Source organism: Bos mutus, chromosome 15 (assembly GCF_027580195.1).
Source record: "Bos mutus isolate GX-2022 chromosome 15, NWIPB_WYAK_1.1, whole genome shotgun sequence".
In the NCBI taxonomy this organism is placed as follows: domain Eukaryota; kingdom Metazoa; phylum Chordata; class Mammalia; order Artiodactyla; family Bovidae; genus Bos; species Bos mutus.
Genome location: NC_091631.1, coordinates 17451886 through 17478254, shown reverse-complemented (window position 1 = coordinate 17478254; position 26369 = coordinate 17451886). Strand labels below are relative to the sequence as shown.

Genomic DNA, 26369 nt, shown 5'->3' with positions numbered 1-26369 from the left:
ACTTTGGAGCCCAAGAAAATAAAGTCTTTCACTGTTTCCATTGTTTCCCCATCTACATGCCATAAAGTGATGGGACTGGATGCCATGATCTTAGTTTTTTGAATGCTGAGTTTCAAGTCAGCTTTTTCACTCTCCTCTTTCACCTTCATCAAGAAGCTCTTTAGTTCTTCTTCACTTTCTGCCATGAAAGTGGTATCATCTGCATATCTGAGGTTATTGATGTTTCTCCCAGCAATCCTGATGTTGCCATGTACCAGTGCATTTAACCCTCCCTGAGAGAGGAACCTCAGTATTCATGGGTGATGAATACATCTTGCTCATGTCACACCGAGCGGGATGCAGACTCAGAGGGGGTTCCAAGCCCCAGGCTCTTCTGTCGCATCCTGTGTCTCATGGGCAGGCCCCCAGGCCACTTGGGGGTAGAGCTGTCTCCCTGCAGACCTGCCTGCCCCTCCCCAACCCCTTCCCCACCTTGTGATGGAGGCTGGGCTGTGCAACACTGGGTACTCTGTTAACCCGCTGAGTTGACAGAGCAACAGTGGGATGACCCAGGTCCCTTAAGGGAGTCCCTCTTTGTCTTCTACTCACCTCTTCCCTGTTGCCCTTTGACCCCAGAGCAGCCTAACTCTGGTTAGGTGAGACCAGCTGTTCTGGTCTCACTTCTGCCCTGTCACACCCCCAGGCAGGCCTGGCCCCTAAAAAGCAGGGTCCACCATCCGCTCCTGGAGCAGGATGTGATTTCTAGCAGAGCTGCCAGGAGCATCTTCATGGTGGAGTTGAAGTCTGGGTGGAAGCCCCTAGCGCTCCAGGCTGTGGCAGGCAATGGAGAAGCAGCCCAGGCATAGGAACGGATGGGGTCCTGGGGCAGCCCTGGGTGGCTGCAGGTGGAGGGTCTTATGGGGGAATGGGAGGGCCTTCCCTGGGCACCCACCACCCCGTGTTTCCAGGCCTCCACCTTCTGGGCCCACATGCTGCCTGAAGACCTGTATCTTCTTTCTGGCTGGTGTGCAGGCAGCTACACTCTATCCACCCCTCCCTCCATCTCTGGAAAGATCTCCAGGCCTAGCTCTTCTGCTCCTGAGAGCCTGCTTCATGCTCCACAGAACATGGGGCAGGAAGCCCCGGGTGGGTACCTGTGGCCATGGGCGGCCGAGTGGCTGAAGCAGTTCATATCCTCGTGGAGGGAGGAGGCCATGCCGTTGGCTTCGAGCATGCTGAGGAGGGGGTCGGCGCCCCGGCTAAGCAGCAAGCTGACCAGCTCGTAGTTCCCTGAAAGAGACGGGCCAGGAATGCTTCCAGCACCCACGTCGCTGCCCCTCTGCTGGGCCTGTCTGAGCACTGAGCACCATAGAAACACTGATGATGGAGTGAGGGGGAGCCCCTGGTGACCTGAAGCAGGGGTTTCAAGGCTTGCCATGGGGGTCTTTGTGTGCGGCTCAGCCAGGCAGGGTGACACTGTGAGGAGGGCCAGGTGGAACTGCAGGGCAGTCAGGGACCCTGGCTGGGCAGGGCAGCGGTACACCTACCGGCCGCAGAGGCCAGCTGCAGGGGCGTCTCCGCATAGCTGTCTTCGCCGCCGTTCACTGCAGAGCCCTCCACGTGGGCGCCAGCATCCAGGAGCAACTGCCAAGGCACAGGAAGGGCACTTGAGCATGGAGGGGAGTGTCGCCTGGGTCGGGTGCAGGGGAGGCTTTGGGGAGTGACCTTTAGTTTTCTCCTGGCATGTGACCAAGAGCCAGCTCCCTCAGGCATCCAGAATTGTAGAACTCCTGGTTACCTTCACGGCTCTAAGTGCTCAGAGTCTTCCCCTCCGCTTTTTGTGGTCTTGGACCAAGCCCCGGAGCTATAGGGACCTCTGAGCTATCTCCCCCTTTCAAACAGTTTCCTACAAACTGGCCACAGTGAAGAATAGAAGGTAGGTGTGTGCTAACTCGCTTCAGTCATATCTGATCCTTTGCGACCCTATGGACCATAGCCTATCAGGCTCCTCTGTCCATGGGCTTCTTCAGGCAAGAATACTGGAGTAGGTTGCCACGCCCTCCTCCAGGGGATCTTCCTGACCCAAGGACTGCACCCGCATCTCTTATGTCTTCTGCATTGGCAGCTAGGATCTTTACCACTAGCACCACCCGGGGAGCCCAAGAATAGTAGGCAACACCGTCCAATCAACCAGGGGAATCTGAGGCTCTTGACACAGCAGAGGTTGTGGGAAAGACAGAGCCAATAGGGTCAGAGCTGAGTGGCAGTGCTGGCCACCAGCGAGTGGGTGATCTGGGGCAGGTATCTCAACTCCCCAATCCTCCGTCTTCCTCATCTAGAAAATGGGAGAGAGGCCTGTCTTGCAACATTGCTGGGGATTAAGTGAAGAGGTGCTCAATTCTCCATAGGGGTTCAGTAACCAGTGGCTTCTAGGGCTCCCTTCAAAGAGGTTCCATGAGCTGCCCAAGGCTGGGCAGTGCAGGGCTGGAACAGAACCTGGCTGTCTGGGACACCAGGTGGCCTCTCCTGGTTCTGGCAAGGGCAGGCCTTGCAGGGGACAGACGGAGCAGGGCTGACAGATACCAAGCGGTGCCCGCTGGGCTGGCTGGCTTTGCCTTGGGCGGGGGTGGTGTCAGCACACCACCAGGTGACTTCAGTCCATCTCACCCTTCCTGACTGGCTGCTCTGGAGGGAGCCGCCTTTCCAACCCTCCCAGGTTTCCAGAGACTGAGCCTCCTCAGAGACCGCGCTTGAGCAATTAGGCCAATCCTACCCACCCCTCACCTGGGACCAGGTGTGAAGGGTCCAGGCTGACCTCTCAGTCTCCCTACAATGTGGGTGTGGCGGTGGCTGTTGGCGGGAGGCTCTCATCAGTCAGACAGCAGCTGCGGCAGCGCTGTCTGAGCCAGAGCACCAAAGCAGCGGAGGAAGACAGAGACCTGCCCGACAGGGTGAAACTGGGCACCAGTCCAGACAAGCCCAGGGCACGGCCCTGCAGGTCGGTCTGGGTCAGGGTGGAACCCTGCTCAAGGGCTCAGGAGGACAGCCACCGAAAAGCGGGCAGGATATGGCAGCCAACCTACTGACTACTGGCTACAGAATCTCTCGTATAGGCCAGGACTGTGTGGACAGCAAACAGGTCAACATGACCCCTGCCCTTGAGGGACCCGCAATCCAGCAGATGGCAAGGGTGTCATGCAAACTCCCAGGAAGGAGTTTCTGGAACCCTGCAGTCCTGAGGAGAGAAGGAGTCTAGGAGCCGAGTGGCAGTGTTGCCATGCCCCGTCCATAGCTTCCACTTCCAGGCCTGCCCTGACCCTCAGCCAGCACAGCTACCGGGGCCAAGGTGGGCACAGTGTGACTTGGCTGAGCGGTGTCAAGTGACAGGCGAGCAGTGTCAATCTGAGTCTTCTCTCAGGAACTGAGATGCTGAGAGACTATGGCTGCTAACGGGGAGGGGCAGAACCAGAAGGACCGCATGGTATAAGCCATAGAATTCATGAGGGAGTAAGAACAGCTCAGGACTGGAAGGATGGTTGGAGGAAAGAAACACATCTGTGCAGATCTGAGCACATCTGCACAGATTCCAGATTCCAGCACAGCCCGAGACTCACCCACAGAGGCAGAGAGGCCAGGCAGGCCTGGGATCATTTGGGCCTGCATCTTGTTCCCTAAAATCTCAGGTTAGAGCCTGCTCACTAGAGCCTGCTCCTTGGGGCAAACCAGTTGAGTCTCTGTCCTGCTGACCCAGTGAGCTGGCCTTAACCAGTGTCTCTGGTGTCTCTGATCCCACTCAAGACATGTGAGGCTGGGGCTACGCTTGGGGTTCAGCCCATCTGGCAAGCTGGGGGCGCATGGCACACCTGGCAGGAGCTCACCTGGACCACAGAGATATGTCCATGCAGCACAGCAAACGTCAGCGAGGTCCAGTGACGGCTATCCGGGTGGATGGAGGGGTGCCTGGGAGAGTTGCTTGGAACCTGGGAAAATGCCACAAGGGATCAGTGTTTCCAAGGTGAGTGACATTCCTGGGTGGGTGACACGGGGCCTGAGCTAAGGGGGAGCCCTGCAGGGATGGTGGCCAGGAGTCAACTCAAGTGCTTTCTATATTCGATTGGCAACGTCTGCCTGGAGTACCTTGTGGACAAGGCTCAAAAGGATGTTCAATTAGTGATGTCTGCCCTGGGCAAAGAGATGGCAGAAGGGGAACACTTTATGCCTTGGAAGGAGGTAGAGCAAGAAGCGTCTGGAGATGGTAGGGATGGCTGGGGACTAATTTGATAAAAGGGGAAAAGGGCTACAGTAACAGAATCATGGCCATTCTCTCCAGTGGACTCCCCTCTGAGCTCACTTCTCTGGCAGAAAGCCCGAATCTTGAGAAAAAACCATCTTTGCTAACTATGATCTCTGTGTATCTTATATTTCCAGTTCTCTGAGACACATCTACTCTGTTGTCCAAATCATCACAGCCAGCATGGATGATGACGACCTTGGGGTGTTCTCTCACTGGGTTGGGGGCCCAGGGCAGCCCTTTGGGGCTTTCTCACCTGGATGTCCAAGTTGGCTCCAGCATCAATCAACATCTGGACCATGGCTTCATCCCCAGCAGCACAGGCATACATCAGTGGCGTCATACCCTATGTGAAGCAAACACAGATGCTAAACTGTCTGGAAATACCATGTGAGGACACGTGTTCCATAGGTGTCTGCCCTGGAAACCAGATAGAGGTCTCCTGCTTGACCAGCTGCTCATCTGGAACAATCTTGGGCCTTGCGCTGGACAGAAGGGGCTGGGCCTGCCCCTCTCAGGCTCAGGGGACATATGACACCTGAAGGATGAGTAGGGGACATTTGCATGAGCACTACAGGTCACCAGAGGGGCAAAGGGCACAGGCCCTACAGCCAGACTCCAGTACAAAGGCAACCCCTGCTGTAAACTTTGTACAAGTTACTTGTCCTCCTCTGTGCCTCAGTTACTTTATCTTTAAAATGGGAATAACAACAGTATCTACCTCACTGGGTTGCTGTAAAGAGTATGAGTTACTATGTATAAAGTGCTTGGCCCAGCTAAGTAAGGATGAGCTAGCTAATTAAAATAACACACCACCACCATCACGGCTGCCATGCTACACTGACATATCCACATCCACCCCAGGCCCTGCGCTGGTAAATCACCGTGTGAACTGCTTTACATGCATCATCTCACTTAGTGACCATACCATCCCTATTGGGGAGGTTCTGCTATTATCCCGGCTTCACAGATGAGGAGCGGAGACGGGGACTGACTTGCCCGACAGTCACACAATTTGTAAGAGGATGGACTCAGATGGAACCCAGGCCTGCATGAGCCCAGAAGCTCTTCTCCCTGAGGCGTCTCACACAGGGTGGAGAGGTTGACGTGAACGTCTCTTGCTGTGAGCAGTTCTGAGCTTTTCTGAAAGCTGAGGCCCAATCCCTACCCGAATTTAGGTGGGTGGTTAACAGAGCCACCCCCTGGCCGGGAATCTCCTCTGTGGCCAGTAACAGCAAAGGCCGCAGTGGAAAGCACTATTCCACAGCTGGATGCTGGCAAGCGTTTGTCTGGAGCCCCGCGATGTTATTTATTAGGTTATTTGTGTGTAGACAAGATCTCCTTACCTCATAAATCCTTGCCTAGCGCCCAGAGATAAAGAAATGGCCCGAGATTAATCATGGCTGAGAGGTCTATCTACCCCACAGATCATTCTATAAACACCGAGGCTGAGGGAACAAACAGGACTGGGGCATTGAGAGAAAAGCCACTGAGTGAGAACCTGACTTTGTTTTATTCCCCTCGGCACAAGCTTGACTTCTTTTTTCTCCACAGGTCTGTATGTGATTCAGACTATAAGCCGTCGACACGTCCTGTAAGGAGAAACTACTTTTTTTTGCATGTTGGTCCCTCCCCCTAAAGAGGTTAAATCAAGAGACACTGATGAACAGATTTCAGGGATAATCATCCTATCGACACCAACAGACATGGAGGCACCTTTATGGAGCATCTACTAGGTGTGATGCAGAAGTCTAGGGGGCAGGCAACTTGTTATCCCACAAGTTGGAGGCGAGGAGACAGGCTCAGGGGTAAAGCAGCTTGTCCGAGCTGCCACAGCTACGATGGGAGGACTAAACTCCAGCCCTGTGAGGCTGGCGTCCATGGGCTTCCCCACCCTGCACTGGAGGAGGAAGACATCTCCCCCAGGATGAAAGCCCTGGAGCTCGCGTCGACAGAGGCACCTTGGGGAGATATGACGCCCAGCCTGTCACCTCCCGGAGCCCTCCTGCAGCAACTCCCTCAGCCTCGTGGTTTCCTGTCCCAGCACATGCCTGACTGTCCCGCCCCGATGCTCTGGCTCCCAGCATCTCCCTTCCCTGGGATGCCTTCCCCCACTCCTCTCTGCTGCATCCACCTCCCACTCCCTCCCTCCAGCACGACTCAGGAAGAATCCTTCCCTGACTGCTCCTGCTTGACTTGCCAAAGTCCACTCTGGCTTGGGTTCCCCAGGCACCTCATCACAGCCTCTGCCGTGTCAGCATCTCATCCGAGGGTGCCACGTGACCTCTACCTGACCTCTCAGCTGCCGTTTAACTTCCCCCAACCTTTCTTGTGGACTTCTAAACTACAGTGCCATTACCCTGGGGAAGCTCACGCAACTGCATCAGATAAAAATTGCATCTCCCACAGGTGGGGAAGGGCCTGGGGTCGGCCTGCTTGGATTCTTCTAATCCCAGCTCTGCTCCTCATTAGTTGTGTGAGCTCTGTACCCCAGGCTCCCTATCTATAAAATGGGGATGAATCCTACTTTACAGGGCTGTGGTTAAGATTAAATGAGTTAATCTGTGCAAAGTGCTTAGAACACTGCCTGGAACACAGGAAGTGCTGTATAAATGCCAGCTCTTCACAGCAAAAACAAAAACGAAAGCAGGTCAAAAAACTCCGGTCAAAATCTGCCTAAAATTCCTCCATCGCCTCCAACACTTCCTGTCCCCTTTTCTGGCTTCATTTAATGCATCAGCACTTTTCACTAACATACTCTGCATTTCATGACTTTGTGTTTCTTAGCATCTGTCTCCTCCTCTAGCATGTTAACTCATGAAGGCAAGGATTTCTACTGGAGCGTGGCACACAGGATGCCCTAATACAAGTCTCAGTGATCATTATCCCTAGCTCTCTATCAAGCTGATTTCTCTGGACGTTCTCCCAGCCCTGCACCATCTGGGACAGCCTCCAGCTTTCCAGTGAGGGGAAGCCGAATGCCCGTTACAAATGATTTACAAGGGGTGCCTGGGAAGTCTCTGAGTTGGCCATCTACGTAGACGGCAGAGTGTGATTCGGGAGGAACCCGCTTCTTAGAAACACAGCTGAGTGGGCGGGTCTCAGGCCTGGGACAGAACAGACTGAACCACCGGTTACCGCAGTCGCACATCACTGCGGACTCTGGTCCTGAGCCTGCCTGGCGGAGCACTCGGAACGCACCTGGTCATCCATGGTGTTCACCCCGTCGGGGCCCAGGGCTTCGATCGCCTGGCTGATGAGGTCGGTCCTTCCGCAGTTGAGCATGCGGAAGCCCAGGTCCTGGTTGAATTTTTCAGTAGCCGCTCGGGCATCCAGCCTCCGGAAGGAACTGAAACAGCATTCGGGTCTGCACAGAGGAGACCAGGTGTTCAAGTCTGGCTGTTTCTGCTAGGACATGGCCTCGCTACAAGAGGTGACTCTGCTGTGCTAGGCCGATGTGAGGCGTGAGCATGGTGTGGACGGGGAGGACAGGGAATTACCATCTAATCGGCTGTGACTGGCCATGTCATGCTGGGTGACAGGAAGAGCACACGCTTCGGCTTTTCTATAAACATGCTAAAGAAGTGCTCTGAGCTCTTGGGAGCTGTCAACGATCAGAAATGAAATCCCCCACAAAATGATCTCTCAGGGGACTTTCTGAGGTGGAAGAAGCTCTGGTTGGGGTTTGGGCCACACAGAGTACTCGGCTGTGTATTTTTTTTGGACGGAGTAGGCTGTATTTGTTCTCAAGAATGGTCATTGAGGCCAAGTTCCAGTCCTCGATGCTCCATCCTCTCCCCTCCGTGCTTCCTGGTGAGGCCCGGAAGCACCAAAGAAACGGCAGAGAGTGGACCAGACTCCCAGGTGCAGCCAAGCCATCCTACCAAGGACAGCCATGGTCTGCAGAGGGTGAGCCACGGGCTTTCGATAGGTGGCTTTTGCCTGGAGCCTTGATTGGGCCACAGAGTAGAAAACACGTGTCACAGGATGAGGTCGTAGCATTTACAATGGAGACAGAAGAAGGGGAGGGCAAAGCGAGGCTCTCCCAGGTCAAGGATGGCCAGGGGACCGTTCCTCTGGAACAACTTCAAGAGGCCAGTCCAACACAACAGAGGCACACTGAGAAGGAACTAAGGACCCAGGCTTGGGGCCACACGGGCCTGGCTTCAAATTCGGGCATGGTCAGCTTGCTAGCTGAGAATCTGTGGGCAAGTTACTGCTCCTCCTGATCCTCAGCTTCTCCAGCTGTAAAATGGGCATTAAAGCCCCTTCTTCTCTGAGGTTGTCAAAGAACGGAGAAAAAGCATATAAAATAGGAGAGCTCAGCACTGGCCTGCACCTAGGAAGTGCTCCAGAAAGTGGTGGCAACCGCAGGGAGGGCCTACTCTGCTGTGTAGCCCAATAGTCCCACTGTGAGCGCTCTCTCACCCAAAATGCAAATGGGAGTCTGCTCTGTGCCAGACCCATGGCTGCAGAGGACACACTGGAGAGCAGCCCAGGTCCAGAACAGATCAGTTCTAACAGGTGGGCTCACGAAGAGAGCGCCTTAGAGCAGATCCAACGAGTCGGCTGCAGCCCCTGCTTTCGGCTCCCTCCTGATCCAGGAGAGTGAGGGAGCAGCGGGTTTACCCAGGCCTTCCCCACCTCACTCCTCCCCGGTTCCATACTTGAGCTGCCGGGGCTCGCAGTCCAGGCCGGGCAGCAGCAGCCGGGCCGCCTGCCGGATATCACCACTGTCCACGGTGAGGCTGCGGCGGTGCTCCGCGTACGTGATGGCCACACGCATCCACTCCATCAGTGGTGGCAGCAGCATGAAGGGCCTGGGGGCCGGCAGAGAGAGAGAGAGAGGGTCAGGCACCCCCTTGAGCACCCCCTCTCAGGACAGCCATGGAGGCTGGGCCCACCCCCCATAGAGTCATGAGGTGTGGAGGGGACCTGACCTTCCTCCTCAGGGAGACCCTGATCTGTCCCCTTCCACAGGAGCTCTGTCAGGGCTTGGAAGGAATTCCTGTCATGGGCCACGAGCAGAGCCTGAGGGCCTCAGGTGGCCCAAGAGGAACTGGAGACTCTTGCCCCCTCCACAGAATTCAGGTGGGCTCTCCAGGGTGCTCGGGGCAGAGGAAAGAGTCCCACAGACCCTGGTGTGCTGCTGAGCCCCTTCATCACCACAGACAACACCCCGTGGCTGTTTCCTTCTTTACCTGTGAGACGAGGTGATCCCCACTTCTCAGGACGACTGGAAGGCCTAGTGAGATGACGCATATCACACTATACATGCACGGCTGACAGCCGCTCCCTCAACTGACCCCTGGGCTGAGATGGATCTAGTCCCTTCCTGTGGCAGGCTGGCGGCCCCGGCCTGGTGCTCCAGGTCCTCCAGGGAGGGAGTCCCGGGGCCTATGTCAAACCCAGAACCCATGGCCATGGTGTGAGGCGGCTAGGAGGCCAGGAGACGCAGCTCAGCAAGGCTTCGGAGCTACAAACTCAGGGGGCACCTGCCACGGGTGTTTTGTGGGCCACCAGGGGGCGCCACTCACAGGAAGGTGACTATGGCCCCCTGGTTGAGCAATATGGTGGCTCTGCCCCTCAGGGCCGGTCCCTGCCCTTCCCACCAAGCTCGACTCCTGTCTGTCTGTCCTCTGCTTGTTCTGGTCTCCAACAGTGAGACCTCAGAATGCTCCACAGCCCAGCAGACCCCACGCTGCAGAGGGGCCCTGACAGCTGGTCTTGGCTTCATGCCTGCCGCCCCCGTCCCACCACCCCCCACCACTTCCTCTGATATCCTGGGCTCCTCCTGCGATAGGTCCCTGCTGTCACCATCTTTCCCTCAGACAGGCAGAGAGGTTTTCTGTCCAGGAGGAAGACCTCCATCCTTTCTCCTCAGCTTCTGAGTAAACCACCTGCAGGGAATGTCCTCACGAGACTTCTCTAAGGTTTCCAAAAGTTTAGGTCATCTTCAAAGTTTTCAAAGCTTCTCTCCTTGAGGGCAAAGGACGCCTTTTATTTATTTATTTAATAAGATAATAAGATGGGGTTTGTAAAAGTGGCTCATTTGGAAGTTATTTTGATGTCCTGGTTCTGGCATTCTGAAAATACACCTGGATTTGAATCATTTCACTGGTGCACTGTGTGATTAGTCACTCAGTCATGTCCAGCTCTTTGTGACGCCAGGGACTATAGCCAAGCAGGCTCCTCTGTCCATGGGGATTCTCCAGGCAAGAATACTGGAGTGGATTGCCATGCCCTCCTAAAGGGAATCTTCCCAACCCAGTGATCGAACCCAGGTCTCCGCGTTTTGGGCGGATTCCGTCTGAGCCACCAGGGAAGCCCAAAGTGTGCTAACTGTACCAACTGCTGCGATGACAAGGTGGCCAAAGGTTGGGAAAGGCTTGTAGCCCTGGACTTCAGGGATGCTCAGATCATCACCCCAACTTACTTTCCAGCCCTGACTCAAACCTTTCATCAGGACACATCAGACCACCAGACATTCATGGTTCTCAAGCCCACCCTGGCTGTCCCCACCTCCTTGAAAGAATGAACCAGCTCTCACCTCTGCCCATCCAGATCCTCTTTATCCTTCAAGGACTGGTTCCAATGCCACTTCTTTCTAGAAGCCTTCCCACATCCCTTCTCCAATGAAAATACTCCTCCTTCTCCAAGATCCCTTAGAACTCTACTCTAGAATAAATATGTCTCATGTTCCTGACTAGACTATTTCTCTTTAGACAAGAATGATGCCTCCACCATCCCTGGTTCTCCAAAGTATACCCAGCACAGGGCCTGGACACAGCAGATCCTCAGTTAAGTTGAATACTGAAAGGATGGCTAAGCATCAGGAATGTGGCAGAATACACCCGAGTTTTCAGTTCTGGACCAAGTCCTCTTTCTGCCCAGAAAAAAAAAAAAAGACATATACTTTTCAAGGGCACAGTGTAGACTAGTTAAGAGTGGGAAGCCAGGACCCTTAATGGGGAGCTTGTAGAATCCAGGAAGGAACCGCAATTCATTTCTGAATTACCCTCCTGTTTATAAGATCTTCCTTGGTTGTGAATGCCCATTTGAATTCCCCCCAAATATTTTGGAATTTTACAGTTCTTATACCACAGTGCTGCAAGGTAAGCTTAGAGAAGCTACGTCTACATATCAGTCCTTCTGATTCAAGGGGAAGGCTTTATTTAATCCACCAGCACTGGAGACTGAAGCGTAAACAAAAAGATAGTTCACGGATGTGCCAGCCATTCTTCCCTATTGTGGCCAACAGCCAAAACAAAGAGCCAAGTGTGGCCACAAACGCTCTCAGCAGCATCTCCCAGCTGCCCTACGGGAAATCCGAGAGGGAACTCAGGAAACCATGAAGTCTAATCAGATGGTGTCATGATTCATTCCCCAGGCTTGTGCCTCTTACAACTCGGCATGTGAAAAGATAGAATATTGGTAACTGGTGGGCAGATACTGGGGACTGGTTCATTAAGCCTCCAATTTACCAACTTAGCTGGAGAGGTGGAAAACTGAAAACTACATTTCCCAGACTCCTTTGTAATTAGACTTCACCATTAAGATACAGCTGCATGAGATCTGATAAATGGATGTGAGGCGGAGGTCCCCTTTGTGTCTTCTTTGCTTGGTTCTACTAGCAGACCAAGTCATAAAACATGAGGTATTACTTTCCCCCTGTCGAGCATTCCCGTGTCCATTTCCCGACTTCCTGAGTGCTTCAGAGACAGCAGTACTGCTACTGAAGGCAACAGCAAAACCTCTCGACTCCAGCTTTAATCCTGAATTACAGTTTCTGGGGTTGTCTCAGAGGGAGAAGCCCCCCAATAGCAAGTTTTGTATTGTTCTTGGTTGGAGTCATTCCTGGAGGTTCAGTCTTAGACCTGCTCCTTGAGCCCACACAATGATTCTTTTGGCACACAATTCCCTGCATTAAATCCCTTCCTGTTGAAAACACCCTAGGTGTTTTCTCTTCCCTGAATTGTACACTGATTAATATTCTCAACATACAAAAATACTCCAGGGTTAAGGCTACCACTATGCCTCTGACTGGTGCCCACTTGTCCACATCCAAGGCCATTGCAGCCCCCCAAATAATCCTTTTGGGCCTTTCTCCTTGGCCCACCCACCGGCTGACCTGTGGCCCATAGGAAAGTAAAATGACGTGCAATTCATGGACTTTCTCAGTAACATCCTTCCCTTGGCCTGCGGGCTCCAGGCTACTATTTCCTTTCAGGTTATTTCATCTAGCCCATTGGGCATGCTGAGAAGCTGGCCTTCATTACTGGACATTCTGGAAAATCCCTATAAAAACTCCCATCTGTACTGGCCACGGCTGTGTTCTAACACGGGGTGAAAGTGCTCCAGAGGAGCACGGCTGGGAATGATTGGCTATGCACCATCCCCAGGGTCTCTCCGGTTCCAGAGGAAAAGGCCCGCTTCCCTCTTTTTGCCTTTTCGCCAGGCTGTGGTTGGCCGCAAGCCACTGCCTGTCCCGTGCTGGGCCTGGTACCTTGGACCAGTGGTTCTCGAGTGCTTTGGTCTCAGGATCCCCTTTGTACTCTTACAGATTATTCATGCTCTCAAAGAGCTTTTGTTTATGTGTGTTGTTCTATCGCTAATTACTGTATCCGAAATTAAAACAGAGAACTTCAAACCTCTGAATACATAGGTTCACATTCTGTCAGCCATCAGAGTGATACTATGCTTGTTTGTCACACAGTCTCTGAGAAACTCCCCAGGAACTTGTGAGAAAATGAGTGAAAAGGCAAATAACATCTCATTGTTATGGAAATAATGCTGACCCTGGGGCCTCCTGAGAAGCCTCTGGGACCCAGAGGGTCCCCAGACCACACTGAGAACTGCTGCCTCAGACAAATGCAGCCTTGCCCTGGGGCAAGGCTGCTCTCAGGCGTGGGGCTGGCATCCCGCCCCAGTCCAGTCAATTCTAGAATGGTGTGTGGTGAACATGCACACTCTTGGCTTAAGGATCTGAGGATTCCACACCGAATCTTCATTGGGAGAAAATCCTAGTTTCTAGAAGCCACTGAACTGAGTCTATAACCTTGGGCATATCATTACCTTCTTTGGGCCTGTTTTTCTTTTAAACATGGGGTTAGGTTGGTGGTTTCTAGACACTTAGCATCATGAGAAACCCTTTTGCTGTTATTTCACAGCCTCCATAAGATGAAAGCTGTACCTTCTGTACAGAGGTCAAGTACACGGGCTCTTGAGGGAGACTGCCCTAGGTTGCAATCCATTGCACTCTTGATGAATTAAACTATAATCCTGTGCAAGTTATCTTCTCTCTCTAGACTCAGCTGTCCCATCAACAAAATGGGTACCAATAATAGGGCCACCTCACAAGACAGCCAGAAGTATGTACATAAAGTGCTTAGCACATGGTAAGTTCTTGGTAAAGGTTAGCTGTTACTATCATTTTAGTGTCTTTTGATAGAGAAAATACATAATAGCAGAAAAGGCTGCAAGAATCTATTAAATGCCTCAGCTCCAGCCTTCATCAAGCCCAGCCAATTCCCTCTCCAAACCCCCCAACCTTCCTGCAAGTATAAACATGTAAAGCTTGCAAAAGTCTGCCAGCGAGCTGCCCACCACCCACTCCACCCCAGCTCATAAAACAGAGCAACAAACACAACCACTATGTCGAGTGTGATCTGGAGACTGTTTCTGGCGGTGCAGGGCCTCGGCCGTCAAGAACCCTAGACCGGGGAAGGGGCAAGGACAACACAGACCCAGGAGCTTTGGGGTCATGAACAAGCGAGGGTGTGAGGGAGTGGGCATGGGATACTGTGAGGGACCTGCAGTCCTTGAGGACTGCTGGCGGCTTAACCTCGGAAACACCACACATACACTTGCAAACACATCCGGTCGGGCTGCTACTGTGACAAACAAGGCCACTTAAAAGGGTCACCAAATCCAAGCATTTGTCTTTGTGTGCATAAAATAGCAATTCATGTCATGTGGAGAACTCGTAAAATATAGCAAAGAGAGTGAGCCTGTAACAGGAAGTGGGGTGAGGAGGAGGAAACAGAGGCCGCGGGAGGCCCAGTGTCTCGCCTAAGGTCAGAGAGCCCTTCAGCAGCAACAGGGAGACCAGCTCCAAGCGTCGTGACTCAGTTTCTCTTTTCCCTCTTTAATCAAACAATTGAGCCTGAGTATACCAAGCTAACAGGCTCACAAGGCCCCTCACCAGGACCAGGCCTGCAAAAGCCATTTTTTCCCATTAAAAAAGAAATGAAAGAGAATAAACCTCTTAAGGCCTTGGTTTTAAGAGGTCCCTGCAGCCTGGAAAAAAAAAGAACCAAAAACCAAAAAACAAACCCTGCCCCACTCAGCAAGCATATGATTTATTGGGATTACAGTCCCATAAGCGGTGTCTTAACAACATGAAACAGGAAACGCCTCCAATTTCCAGCTCAAAGCAGGCTCTGTTCTTCCTTCAGGTGGGCAGGGGCCTTGGGGAGAGAGTCAGGTTGGCAGATGGGGCACAAGCCTGGAACTGGAGGCCCAGGCTTGATACGACCTTGTGCCTCTGTCCCCACCGGGCAGGCCAAGTCTGGGTCTGTCCCTTCTGTGCCCACCCATGAGGACTGGGTGCAAGTATTCAGGCAGGTGGGTCTGGGAGGTGCCCACTGGCTGGGTAGGCCCTCGACACCTGGCCTGAGCTCTGCCCTGGGAAACCTGGGCCATGGTTTCTTAACTTCCACTGTTGACTGGGAGCAGAGGGTGCCATGGGGCACAGGCCTGGCTCCTGGAGCTGGGAGGGTTTGGGGAGGCCCACGATGCCTTAGGCTAGCTCCATAAGGAGATGTCCTCATCACCATCTAAGCTCAGCCCACCCCGAGGTAAGGATCCTTAGTCTAGGAAAGGAATCTCACAAGGACCAGCTACACAGATGATGGTCAAGGGAGGGGCTGGCCAGAAGATCTCCCACCCTCAGCCCTAAATTCTTGCACTGATTTTGCCCTGCCTTCAGTGAGGGTCACTGCTGAGCCCTAGGGTGGAATGGGGTGACCTTCCCTCCAATCCTTCTCTCTTCAGGACGTTGCTCGGAAGCACACTGCTTCCGCACCCCACCCTGCCATGCTGCCTGGGTTGGGCCTGGCAAGTGGCACAGTCAGGAACCTGCAAAGATGCCAACCTTTTCCCAATCAAGTGCCAGCTCTTCAAGCAGAGACTGCTCTGGGAAAGTCAAGGTTGGCTCTGCTTTGCCAACTCTGAGGCCCTCACCCCCAAATCCCCCAAGATTTCCGGAGGGCTGCGGTGGCCTAACACCAAGCCAAAACATCCATGGAGAATGAAACCAACATTGTCCCAAATGAAGTCAGATTCCACTCCCAGCACAAAGGATGCGATTCTAGTCTGGCTCACATCTTGGACTAATTATTTTTCTAGAATGGCTTGGTAAACCAGAGTGGTTTGGCTCAGCTTGGAGTCAGAGCTGAGCAGGCATCTCTCTTCTGACTCTGAGGACTATCTCCCCCCCACAGTCCCTTGGCCTCGGACCTGGCAGCTGACCCCTAACAGAATCTCCACCTGGGGTCAGGTGACTTCTGTGAGGGGCAGGGCTTAGGGCTTTCTTCGGGGAAATATGCTTTTCTTATTAAAACCCATCTGGTACAGATTAGAGGCACCAGAAAAACCTCTACTTGCTCAGATATGCATATGGATATAAATTTAGATTACAACCCAGTCATGATTAGCTGTGAACGACTTCCCTACCTCTTCCTATTGGTTGCCCATCAGGGAACCCCAACATGAGCTATGGATGGGAGGCCAATAGTGTAGCAATAGGGGTATCCTGGCCCAGCTCCTCAGGCAGGCAGGATTACTCGGGAAACACAAACAGCTAGTGTGTACAGAGCATCTGCTAAGCACCTGGCACTGTTTTAAGCCCTTTACATCTATTGACTCATCTCATCCTCATTGCTACTTTAGGAAACAGGTATTATTATTGTCCCCACTTTATACATGGGGAAACTGAGGCCTGTAGAGGTCAAGTAACTTGCTCTAGGTCACACACCTAGTAAGTGGCAGAGTGGGGAGGTAGTCCCAGGCAGGGTACCCCCAAGATCCAAGCTCCCAAATAGTGTACTCCACCGCCACCTAGCTTAGTAAGTTGACTCTGGCTTCCCATTTTCTGGACCCTGTGCCACCGTTTTCATCTTGGGAACGATGAGTATTAAGCACAGTAACTGTGTAATCTGTCACCAAGCTGGACCACATTTGAGAAGGAAGAGGAGTGTTCCTGCCAACACCTCTGGGACAGCAGGCATAAGAGACAAGTGTCTCAGGCAAACACGAACACCCGGCCACCCTAGCGTTTAGCACTTGGGTAAAGCACCTCGCCTGGCTCGTGGGTCCCCTGCAGCAGTGGGAGGCCCTCTCTGCCCACCCGCCCGAGCCTAGTCTCCATTCTGCTCCTGCACAGCACATGCATGCTAACTCGCTTCATTCTTGTCCGACTCTTTGCTACCCCATGGACTGTAGCCCACCAGGCTCCTCTATCCATGGGATTCTCCAGGCCAGAATACTAGAGCGGGTGGCTATTTTCTCTTCCAGGGCATCTTCCTGACCTAGGGATCGAACCCACGTCTCTTATGTCTCCTGCATTGGCAGGCAGGTTCTTTACCACTAGCACCACCGAGGAAGCCCCCAAACATACACCAGCTGTAATCATTTTGCTAGCTGGCATTGACTGCTTTCTCCTCAGACTATAATTTCTCTGAAGGCAGAGACTGCTGTTGTCCATCCCTTAGGACAGAAGCCCACATAAGAGACTCAACTTTTGAATTTAGAAATGCACAGCACGCCTCTCACTCCTGGAGGCAGAGCCCTCAAACTGCGAACATGTTCTCAGGGGTCTGCTCTTACTCTAGTGCTCTCTGCAGGGTCCCTGAGCTCTAAGTCAGCCAGATGAGCTCATGAAATGGGGAAGCACTTCGTCTTCCACGCTTGGAGGCCTGAGCTGACTTGGGTATTAACAAATGGTTCTCTTCAGAAAAGAAAGAAAATATTGCTCTGATAAAAAGATAACCATTTCACAGAATTTTCTACCCAGGAACCGCTTCCTGGGGGAACTCGGCTGACTGGGGCTGAGGAGGTTTTTCTGGGAGGGTGGAGGCAATGGCAGGTGCGGTTCAGCAGATGTCTATGTGGCCTTGAGCCGCGATTCAGGGGACACAGCCATCTATCTTTGATAACTGGGCCTGACTCCAGGGTGGCTTCTTATGTGGGCGGATGTTACAGATTTCAGTGGAGACTGCACCCCTCCACCCTCTCCCACCCAGCAGGGAGGGCTCCCAGTGCCGCGAGCCTCAAGGCATCTATCTGGCCTCTCAGGCCAAGGCCCTCCCGCATGGTGGCCTGGCTGGTTGGCAACTGGCCCAGCCAGCAGAGTATCGCTGCTTCCCACACACCTGGAATGCAGCGGGCTGAAAGCAGGCCTCTTTCCACCTGGCTAAGGTGTGGCTCCCTTGGCCTCTCGGCCACACCTCACCCATGGGGCTCGCTGCTGCATTAAGGTGTAAGAGATGCAGAATCAGCCAGGCTCAGCATCTGTGATGGCTGACAAGAGACCACAGTTCTTTCACCATGTGAAAGAAGTCAGGCCGGCAAGGGCCTCTAGCCTGCTCAAACACAAGCTCCTTCTTTCAAACACAATGTTTTCAAACCATGGTGAGGGTGCTTGTCACCACTCAGGGACCTCGGCCAACAAGTCAGGCTGGAGAGGAGCCTATGACTTAGCTGTCCTGCTCCACTTATCCTGCGGATAACTGCTGGCAGTGGGGTGGGGGTTGGGTCTTTTATTTAGTCTCTGAATAGGTATTCCTGTCTGGACTCAGCTGAGTATCATCACACAGCATCTGCCTTCTCCCATACCCCAGAGTCTAAGGCAGAAAGGGGACCCATTCACACAGCTGGGTGAAGCGTTTCCAGAAGGGACTTTTCTGGTGGCTCAGTGGTTAGTTAAGACTCCATGCTCCCAATACAGGGGCCTGGGTTGGGTCCCTGGTCAGGGAACTAAGATCCCCCGTGCCACAGCTAAAACATCTCACACACAGCAATGAAGATCCCAAGTGCTGAAACTAAGACCCAACACACCCAAATCAATCAATCAATCCAATGGCTCAAGTGGTAAAGAGTCCACCTGCAACGCAGGAGACACAAGAGACAAGAGTTTGATGCCTGGGTCAGGAAGATCTCTTGGAGGAGGAAATAGCAACCCACTCCAGTATTCTTGTCTGGAAAATCCCATGGACAGAGGAGCCTGGTCGGCTACAGTCCATGGGGTCACAAAAAGTTGAATGTAACTGAGCACGTGATGAAAGGATTAAAAAAAAAGTTTCCAGAAACTTCTAGGAGGAGGTAGGGGCATGTCTCTTGAGGCCTGGCAGAGAAGCACATGTGTAAGGGTTAGGGTTACCGGTGAATTTGACTTGTACTGTAGAGGCAGTGCACTCCAACTCAGTCAGAGGAAAAGGTTCCCAGCACTTGATCATCCTTTCTGTACCCCTAGCCCAACTGCAGCTTCAGGGAAGATGCTGGCCTGGTTAGTAAAGCAGTAAAGCCACATTGCTAAGATTTGCTGAGGGCCTACTATGTGCCAAGTAAGCAAACTTTACCCTTTAACAGCACCCTGTAAGGGAGGTATAACTATTGGTCTGCGTTTTACAAATGTGGACACCAAGGCTTTGAGAGGTTTGGACACATGTCCAAGGTCACACAGCTAGCCAGTGGTGAGCTGTCTGGCTCTAAAGTGAAAGACTCCAGGGTCTTTCCAGAGACCAAACTGTCATGCATTAAACGCTCTGAGTCCCTGGCCGGTGGAGAACTGGAAGGCAGGCATGAGGGAGAAAAGAGTTACTGTAGTGCACCCGCAGGCCTGCTGTGCCCACCGCCTCATCAGCACTGAAGGCAGGAGGGATTGGGGTGCTGGGCTGGGGCTCAAAGCCCCAAGGGAACACTCTGGACCCCTTAAGAGCCTTCTGTCCCCAAATCGGAAATATGAAAACAGCCAAAGAGGTGGCAGTCAGAGGCGTTGGGCTTGTGGGAGGAGGGAGGTCTGGGAGCTGGCTGGCAGGCAAGTAGGAGCAGGCCAGAGCCCGCCCATGTGACTGTAGATATTGCCTGAGCTCCTATCCTGCCCCATCCCCAGGGGTCTGGAAAGTCCAACTTTGAGAAAGCAAACTCCATTCCCTGGAGTTGGGACTTCCCAGCACCGAAGCTCTCTCTGGGAGCCTGGCGATGCTGTAGACAAAGGGGATTTGTGGCGATGTGTTATAAAAACATCCCCGGGCCCAGCAATTCCCGGTCCTCTCCTTCCCGGTGGGACCGGTGGGCGCAACAATGGGACAGGAAGTCACACGCAACAGGCAGCCCCCGGGGCGCTTGTCAACGGCTGGGCTGGGATCCTGTCTCCAGCCTCTGTTATCTGGCACTGGTACTTCCTCTGTTTGCCCCCTATCCCTGGCTCACTCCTTCTCGAAAGCTGGACGGATGCCCACCTGTGCTGGCTACCCAGAGCCAGCAAACTCAAGCCTGTGGGGAAAGAGGCCCCAAGAAATTGAGAGCGAGCAGCTCAAGTCACAGGAGGTGCTGATGGAGGGACCAGCTTCCAGGGTCTTGTTCTTTCTCCCCTGGAAGGCGGGAGGGAGGTATTGCCTGTGACACCGTGAATTCACTGTAGCCGTATCATTGGCTTTCCCTGTCTAAGCTCTGAGCTGTCCCTTTCTAGCTGTGACTTTGGGTGACTTTGGGTGTTTGTCTTGCCTTCTGCTGTGGGAGAAGGCCTCAGTCTGCGCCTTCCTTCGAGAGCTTCCCTCGAGAGCTTGTGAGGAACTGCTAGACAGCTGTGGTTATAAAGTGCTTTATAAGCCATAAAACTGTCCAGGACTTCCTTGGCGGTCCAGTGGTTAAGAATTTGCCTGCCAATGCAGGGGACACAGGTTTGATCCCTGGTCCTGGAAGATCCCACATGCCATGGGGCAACTAAGCCTGTGAGCTGCAGCTACTGAAGCCCATCACACCCTAGAGCCTGTGCTCTGCAGCAAGAGAACCCACCACAAGGAGCAGCCCATGCACTGCAACTAGAGAGCAGCCCCGGCTTGCCGCAACTAGAGAGAGCTTGAACACAGCAACAAAGACCCAGTGCAGCCAAAAATAACAATAAAGATTAAACAAACAAACAAACAAACACCTTTTGTCAAACACAAACCAGATGTTTGTGATGTGAAAGTCACTCAGTTGTGTCCGACTCTTTGTGACCCCATGGACTACACAGTCCATGGAATTCTCCAGGCCAGAATACTGGAGTGGGTAGCCTTTCCCCTCTCCAAGGGGTCTTCCCAACCCAGGGATTGAACCCAGGTCTCCCGCATTGCAGGCAGATTCTTTACCAGCTGAGCCACCAGGGAAGCCCCCAGATGCTTATAGCCCATGTAAATATGTATCAGTTCATACCACTCCCACACTTAACACTTGACTGTGGCAGCCTGTCCTGTGTAGGTACTGGGACCAAACCAGCAAGCGAGGGGCCTGGGACACAAGTACACCACTGACTTTGGAGCATTTGACTTGCTGCTCGGTTTGTGAACCAATGGGTGGATGAAATCCAGTTTTTAGAGTTCTTTGAGATTCTTGGATGGTGGGTTGTGATAAATCAAAGTCTGTACATATTTCTGTTCAAAACAGTCTTCACTGAGCTAGTCCTTTGGTCCATCTGGTCTACCAATCTTTGTCACTTGCCTGGTTCTCTGGCTACTGTCAGGGTGAGATAAGATGGAATTAAAGGGAGAGACTGAAGGAGGTATATATGAGAGAAAAAGAAAACAAGCATTTTGAGTAGATGTGATTTTTAAAATCACCATTGTTTTGGGTTATTTAAGCATTAAACACGATTTAGTTATGAGTCCTTTCACAGGTTTATGAAAATAGTAATTACACAGCTAATAGCAGCTACCATGTATGAAGAGCTTACTCTGTGCTAAGTCCTTTCAATGGATTACCTCATTTGAACCCTACAAAAACCTTGGCAAGCAGATCAAGCCATTTTTCATGAAAATCTGGGGAAACTGAGGCCTGATAAATTAACGTGCCCATAGTCACACAGTGCATCAACGGCAGAGCAGAGATCCTAGGGATGGTCTTTCTGACTCCATAAGTCCAACCTTTAGGCTCTATAGCTTATCTCACTGAAAAAAATACTTAACTGCTTACTCTGTGCCAGGGAATGTTCTATGTGCTGGAGTCACAGTGGTTACACTGACCCTTGGCGTTTACCTTCTAGAGGGGTGAGAAGAGGGCAGAAAAGGAAGTAAGCAAATCCATAGACAAGGTAGCTTCAGACAGAGGAGGGTGCTTGGAGGAAAATAAAAAGGAGACAGAAGGATGGGGAATGACTAGGGGTGGGAGGGATGGCTCCCTGTGTGCACTGCAGACCACATGACAAGTGGCTTCAGAGGTCCCTGGACACACCAGCCTGAGGAGTGTGTGGAAAAAAGTACTTAATCCATCCAATAGCTATTTTTATTTCTTTTACTTCCATTCTGGGTAAACAGATGGAAATTTAATGCACAAAAGGGGGGAGTAGAAAGAAAAGAGCTTAACATTGCAAATCTTCTTGAAATGGTATTTAAGGGAACCACAAGTCAGGAGTACAAAGCCATCACCGCCATCATCTCTATTATTTGATAAGAAAACACTTTCGCAAGCTGAGCAAAAGATTAATGAGCCCATTTCTTCAGACTGAACACTCAGCCTGTCTGCGGGTGCCTCCTATTTATGTAAAGTGCTCATCCGAGGGGAAACAGCCCCCTCCTGCATCCGGACTGGAACAAAGAAGGGCCTCTCCTCACTGTGGGTTTCATGTGTGTTGGGAGCCCTGCCCCAGGATTTTGAGGCTCCCCCAGGAAGCAAGTACTGCTGGGATCTTCACTCTACACAGGAGGAAACCAGGGCTCAGAAGGTAAGGAGATGTGTTCGGATCACGTGGCTGGAGGAGGAAGGGCTGGCTTGATCCTCACACACCTTTGAGAAGGCAGGTCTCCATGGGAAAACCACTCAAGTCCCACTTAGAAGCATCTACCTAGACAAACAACAACCAGTGATGACTTAAACACACACACATACACCTATTCTGTGTTTGAAAAAAATGTAGATCTGGACTTCCCTGGTTGTCCAGGTCCTAGTGGTTAAGAATCCACCTGCCAATCTAGGGGCCACAGGTTCGATCCCTGGTCTGGAAAGATCCCATGTGCCGCAGAGCAGCTAAGCCTGTGCATAAAATCTACCAAAGCTAGCATGCTCTAGAGCTGAGGGCTGCAATGACTGAGTCTGTGTGCCCGCCTACTGCCTGTGGCTGCAGCCAGAGAAGCCACTGCAATGAGAAGCCTGCGCACTGCAGCGAAGAGTAGCCCCCATGTGCTGCAACTAGAGAAAGCCTGCATACAGCAGTGAAAGCCCAGTGTAGGGGAAAAAAAAAAAGGAGATCCATGTCGGTCACAAAATACACACTGTGAAGCAACAAAATCCCTCTGTGACTTCTGCTGCCCACACCCCATCTGTCCCGGTGTCCTGGGGCTGGTCTTTAAGGCCCAGTTAGAAGCCCAGCCTGTTCTAACATGCTCACCCCACTCCAAGGATGCCAGCCTTCTCCAAGATCCTCTGGAACAGGATGGTGAGTATGATGAAAAAGAAGAAGGAAAAGAACATGATGATGACCGACACATACTGTGTGCCAAGCATGAATACTTTGCACATACTAACTCAATCCCCACGACACTTCTATGCAGTCTGCACTCCTGGTCCTGTGCTGAGAAGAAACTGAGGCATAGAGGCTAAGTGACCGAGGCCACCAGCTCGTAAGTAACACAGCTGGGATTGAATCCAGACCAGTGGCAGGGCCTGAGAGCTGACCTAACGAAGTACCAGACAATCAAGCTTCCTGTAACACTATCTGCCGGCTCATGCTCAGTTTTTCCCCCTTGTCTTGTTTTTGCCTCTCTTATTAGGCAAGAGACTCAATCACATGAGGCAGTCCTTCGTAATTCTCTTATATTCCTTCCCTGCTGATCAACAGAAGTATAGCGAGAAACGTGTGTTAATAAGTGAAATGCTTAAGATGGTATCGTATCTGTCACTTAATACGTGCTCTATAATGCTAGCTATAATCAGTAGGGGTGTTTGTAAGTAGGAGTAATATTAGGAGTTGCAATATTAATTATTATTATTGGTAGTGGCAGTAGTTATCTTAGTAGTATCAATAGTAGTTAGTAGTAGTATTAACTGTATGAGTTGTAGTCATATTACTAAACCAGATACTGCTTGAGAACCGCTTTTGAAGAAACATCATCCTAAAGAAACATTCATCATCAATGAAGAGAGACTATTCTCAATGTCAACCATGTCATCTAAGAATGCTGATGACCATAATGGGGGCGGGGGGAGGGCGGGCAGGGTGACAGCCACTGTTTATTCTTATGGACCAGGTACAGCTTTACTGTACTCAACTCATTTAATCCCAGTAGCGTCTTATTATCTTCACCATTTTACCATTAAGGAAACTTGGAGGCCTAGAAAGATGGGCTGACATGTCACGCTGCAAGAAGATGGTAGAGATGACACCTCCAGGATGACCCTAGAGGCTGGTGGAGCCCCCAACCTTGGGCAGTACCTGAGGTCATATTATGGACTTTAAGTAGAGTTGGCCAGAACCCTGTGGGCTCACATCTTTGCTAACTCCAGCTTTTCTGAGTTCTGTCCACATACTTTCAGGAACCCCTTGGCCAGCAAGACATGGATTAGGGCACCCAAGGGCTGGGCTGGACAAAGAGTACCTTCTTCTGGGATCCGACCTGGAAAAAGACTTTGAGCAAAACTAGTTCCATGGGAACTGGGGACTATGTTTGGTATCAAACCAGTATTCCGGGCCCCATGTCACTTCTGACCCTGCCAGGGGTGCAGGACCACGTACCAGACAGCTCTGGGGTGGCTCCTGGTAGGAGGGCCTCTCCTCATAGCAGCATGGGAAGGGCTTCCTAGCACCTGCATTCTCAGAGCAGTACAGGTGCTGAAAGGGGATGCAGGGGAGAGGGCAAATGGAAACCAGTTGATCCCGAAACCATGGAGCCAGACAGCGGGGCAGGGCTTTCTAGGCCACAGGCTCAGCCCTCCCCTTGCCTTGGCCCCTGAGGTCCCAGCCCCCTCGTGCATCATTCTGGACTGTATTTCTTTGTTCTTACACAGTTTCTCTCTCTCGCCCCCAGGTCCCCCCTCTATCTCCTGCCACATGGTCTTGGCATTCACTTGTTCCTTCTGCCTGATACTAATCATCATAGTAGCTAATACTGAGCATTCACGGTGTCCAGGTCCTGCTCTAAAAAAGTCCTGTCTGCATTAGCTCCCTAGCACTCATAACTTATGGGTGGCTGTGAGGCGTACATGTTACTTGTTTACAGAACTCACACTTTGCAGAGACTAAGGGACAGGTTGAAGGTTCTAAAATCAGACAGTGAGAAGTGAGATCTCTTTGAATTGCAGTTTTCCCCTCCAATTGCACTCCGTTGGCTAAGAAACAGGACACCAGATGTTTCTAAGCTGCATCCCAAATCAGACGCTCCTCCTGGCTCAGTGTCCTGAACACCAGCAGGGCCTGAGCCTTTGGAGCGTGCTTCTCTCCACAGAGGGGCACTGTGAAGGGCTGGGGTGGGGAGAGGGGAGCCAGGGGCCAGGGATGTGAAGCTCAAGCAAATGAACTGGGGTGTAGACAAGCGGCCCACCTTCGTTCCCAGTATTCCGCAGGTGTCTGGCTTCTCCGGGCTGCTGGCAGCACTTCTTGGGGAGTCTGAGCACCCCCAGTGCCCAAGGTTCTGAGGCAGAAAGCCAGATTTCTGCCCCCCTCCACCTCTGCCCCCTCTGCCTCTCTAGCTGTATCTGTCTCCCTCCATGTGCTCTGCTATATGATGTTCTCGTCCAGCAACTCACTGGCGAGACAGCAGACCTCCCTCCGCTCCTGCATGTCTCCACGACCTCCCTCCCCACATCCCCAAACTCCTCATTCCCAGGAGGACCATGCCCTCTGTTCTGGCTCCCCGTCCCTCTGCCTCCAGGCACAGTGAGCAAGGACCATGCTGAGCCAGATGGCTGTCCGTTCTCCTCCAGACCACGGAGTGGGGGGAAGGAGGCTCCCCATCTCCCTGGGTAACCCTGGATCTCTGACAGCAAGTGCTTTCACTTTCTGAGCTTGGTCACGGGTGATGATGTGCCCTGCAGGGTGGCAGCTGGGACTAATCCTGTGTTTGAGACCCTGCTGTATGCCTCGCTGGTGCCTGTGATGCAAAGCTGCCAGCAAGAAAGGGATCCTGGGAGGGTGCAGGGAGGTTTCAGCTGCAGGGGCCCTCCCCAGGAGGCGAGGAAGGTGTCCTGGGAGAGGAGAGGCTGGTGGGTCCCCAGGGCTGGGACCCACCCAGATTTTCTTAGAGCTTTAGGATTGGCTTTCAGCTGGGGCTGGGAATGCTGTAGCCTGGCTGGTGGAGGGCGAGGGCCTTCAGGTCAGAGACCTGATTTGAATCCTTGCCCGGGTACTCAGCAGCTCGGTGCTCCCCAGCCCTGTGCCCCCATTTGTGATGTTAGCACGCACCTTGCTGATTCATTGTGGGGCACGGAAGTAGCAGAAGTAGGTAGAGCTGCCCTTTTAAAGGGAAGAGGTGGCTCCTTTCACGTGTGTTATCTCACAGCCCCATTTTACAGATAGGGAGCCTGAGGCATGGAGGGGCCTGTGTGGGAGGCTGGATCTGAGCTCAGGCTCTGTCTGAAGCCTGTGCTCCCTTCCCCACTGCTTCCCGGCTCACCGCGGTGGCAGATGGAAGCACGTAAGAGCGCCTCCTTGTGCCCCTGCAAAGCTGCCCCCTTGCAGTCCCTACTTCCCTCCTCCCTCCAAACCCAGAGCAGGAGGCCATGGGGAGGATGGTCCTCATGGAGAGATACTGGAGCCCCATCGACTAGTGTAGAGGTGGCCTGTGGCATAGCAAGGACCCAGGATGAGCTTCGTGGACAGATGAATGCATGACCCACCCGGCCCTTGTCA

At 52.5% G+C, this 26369-nt stretch overlaps 1 protein-coding gene across 1 annotated transcript in view; it reads right to left on the bottom strand.

Moving 5' to 3' along the window:
* The window catches only part of ABTB2 (ankyrin repeat and BTB domain containing 2), a 187255-nt gene that overhangs the window by 14704 nt on the left and 146182 nt on the right, over nucleotides 1-26369 (bottom strand). The window contains 6 exon segments of the mRNA XM_070383573.1: nucleotides 1134-1269; nucleotides 1527-1623; nucleotides 3858-3959; nucleotides 4527-4616; nucleotides 7472-7637; nucleotides 8938-9090. Coding sequence (XP_070239674.1) covers nucleotides 1134-1269; nucleotides 1527-1623; nucleotides 3858-3959; nucleotides 4527-4616; nucleotides 7472-7637; nucleotides 8938-9090 — 744 coding nt within the window.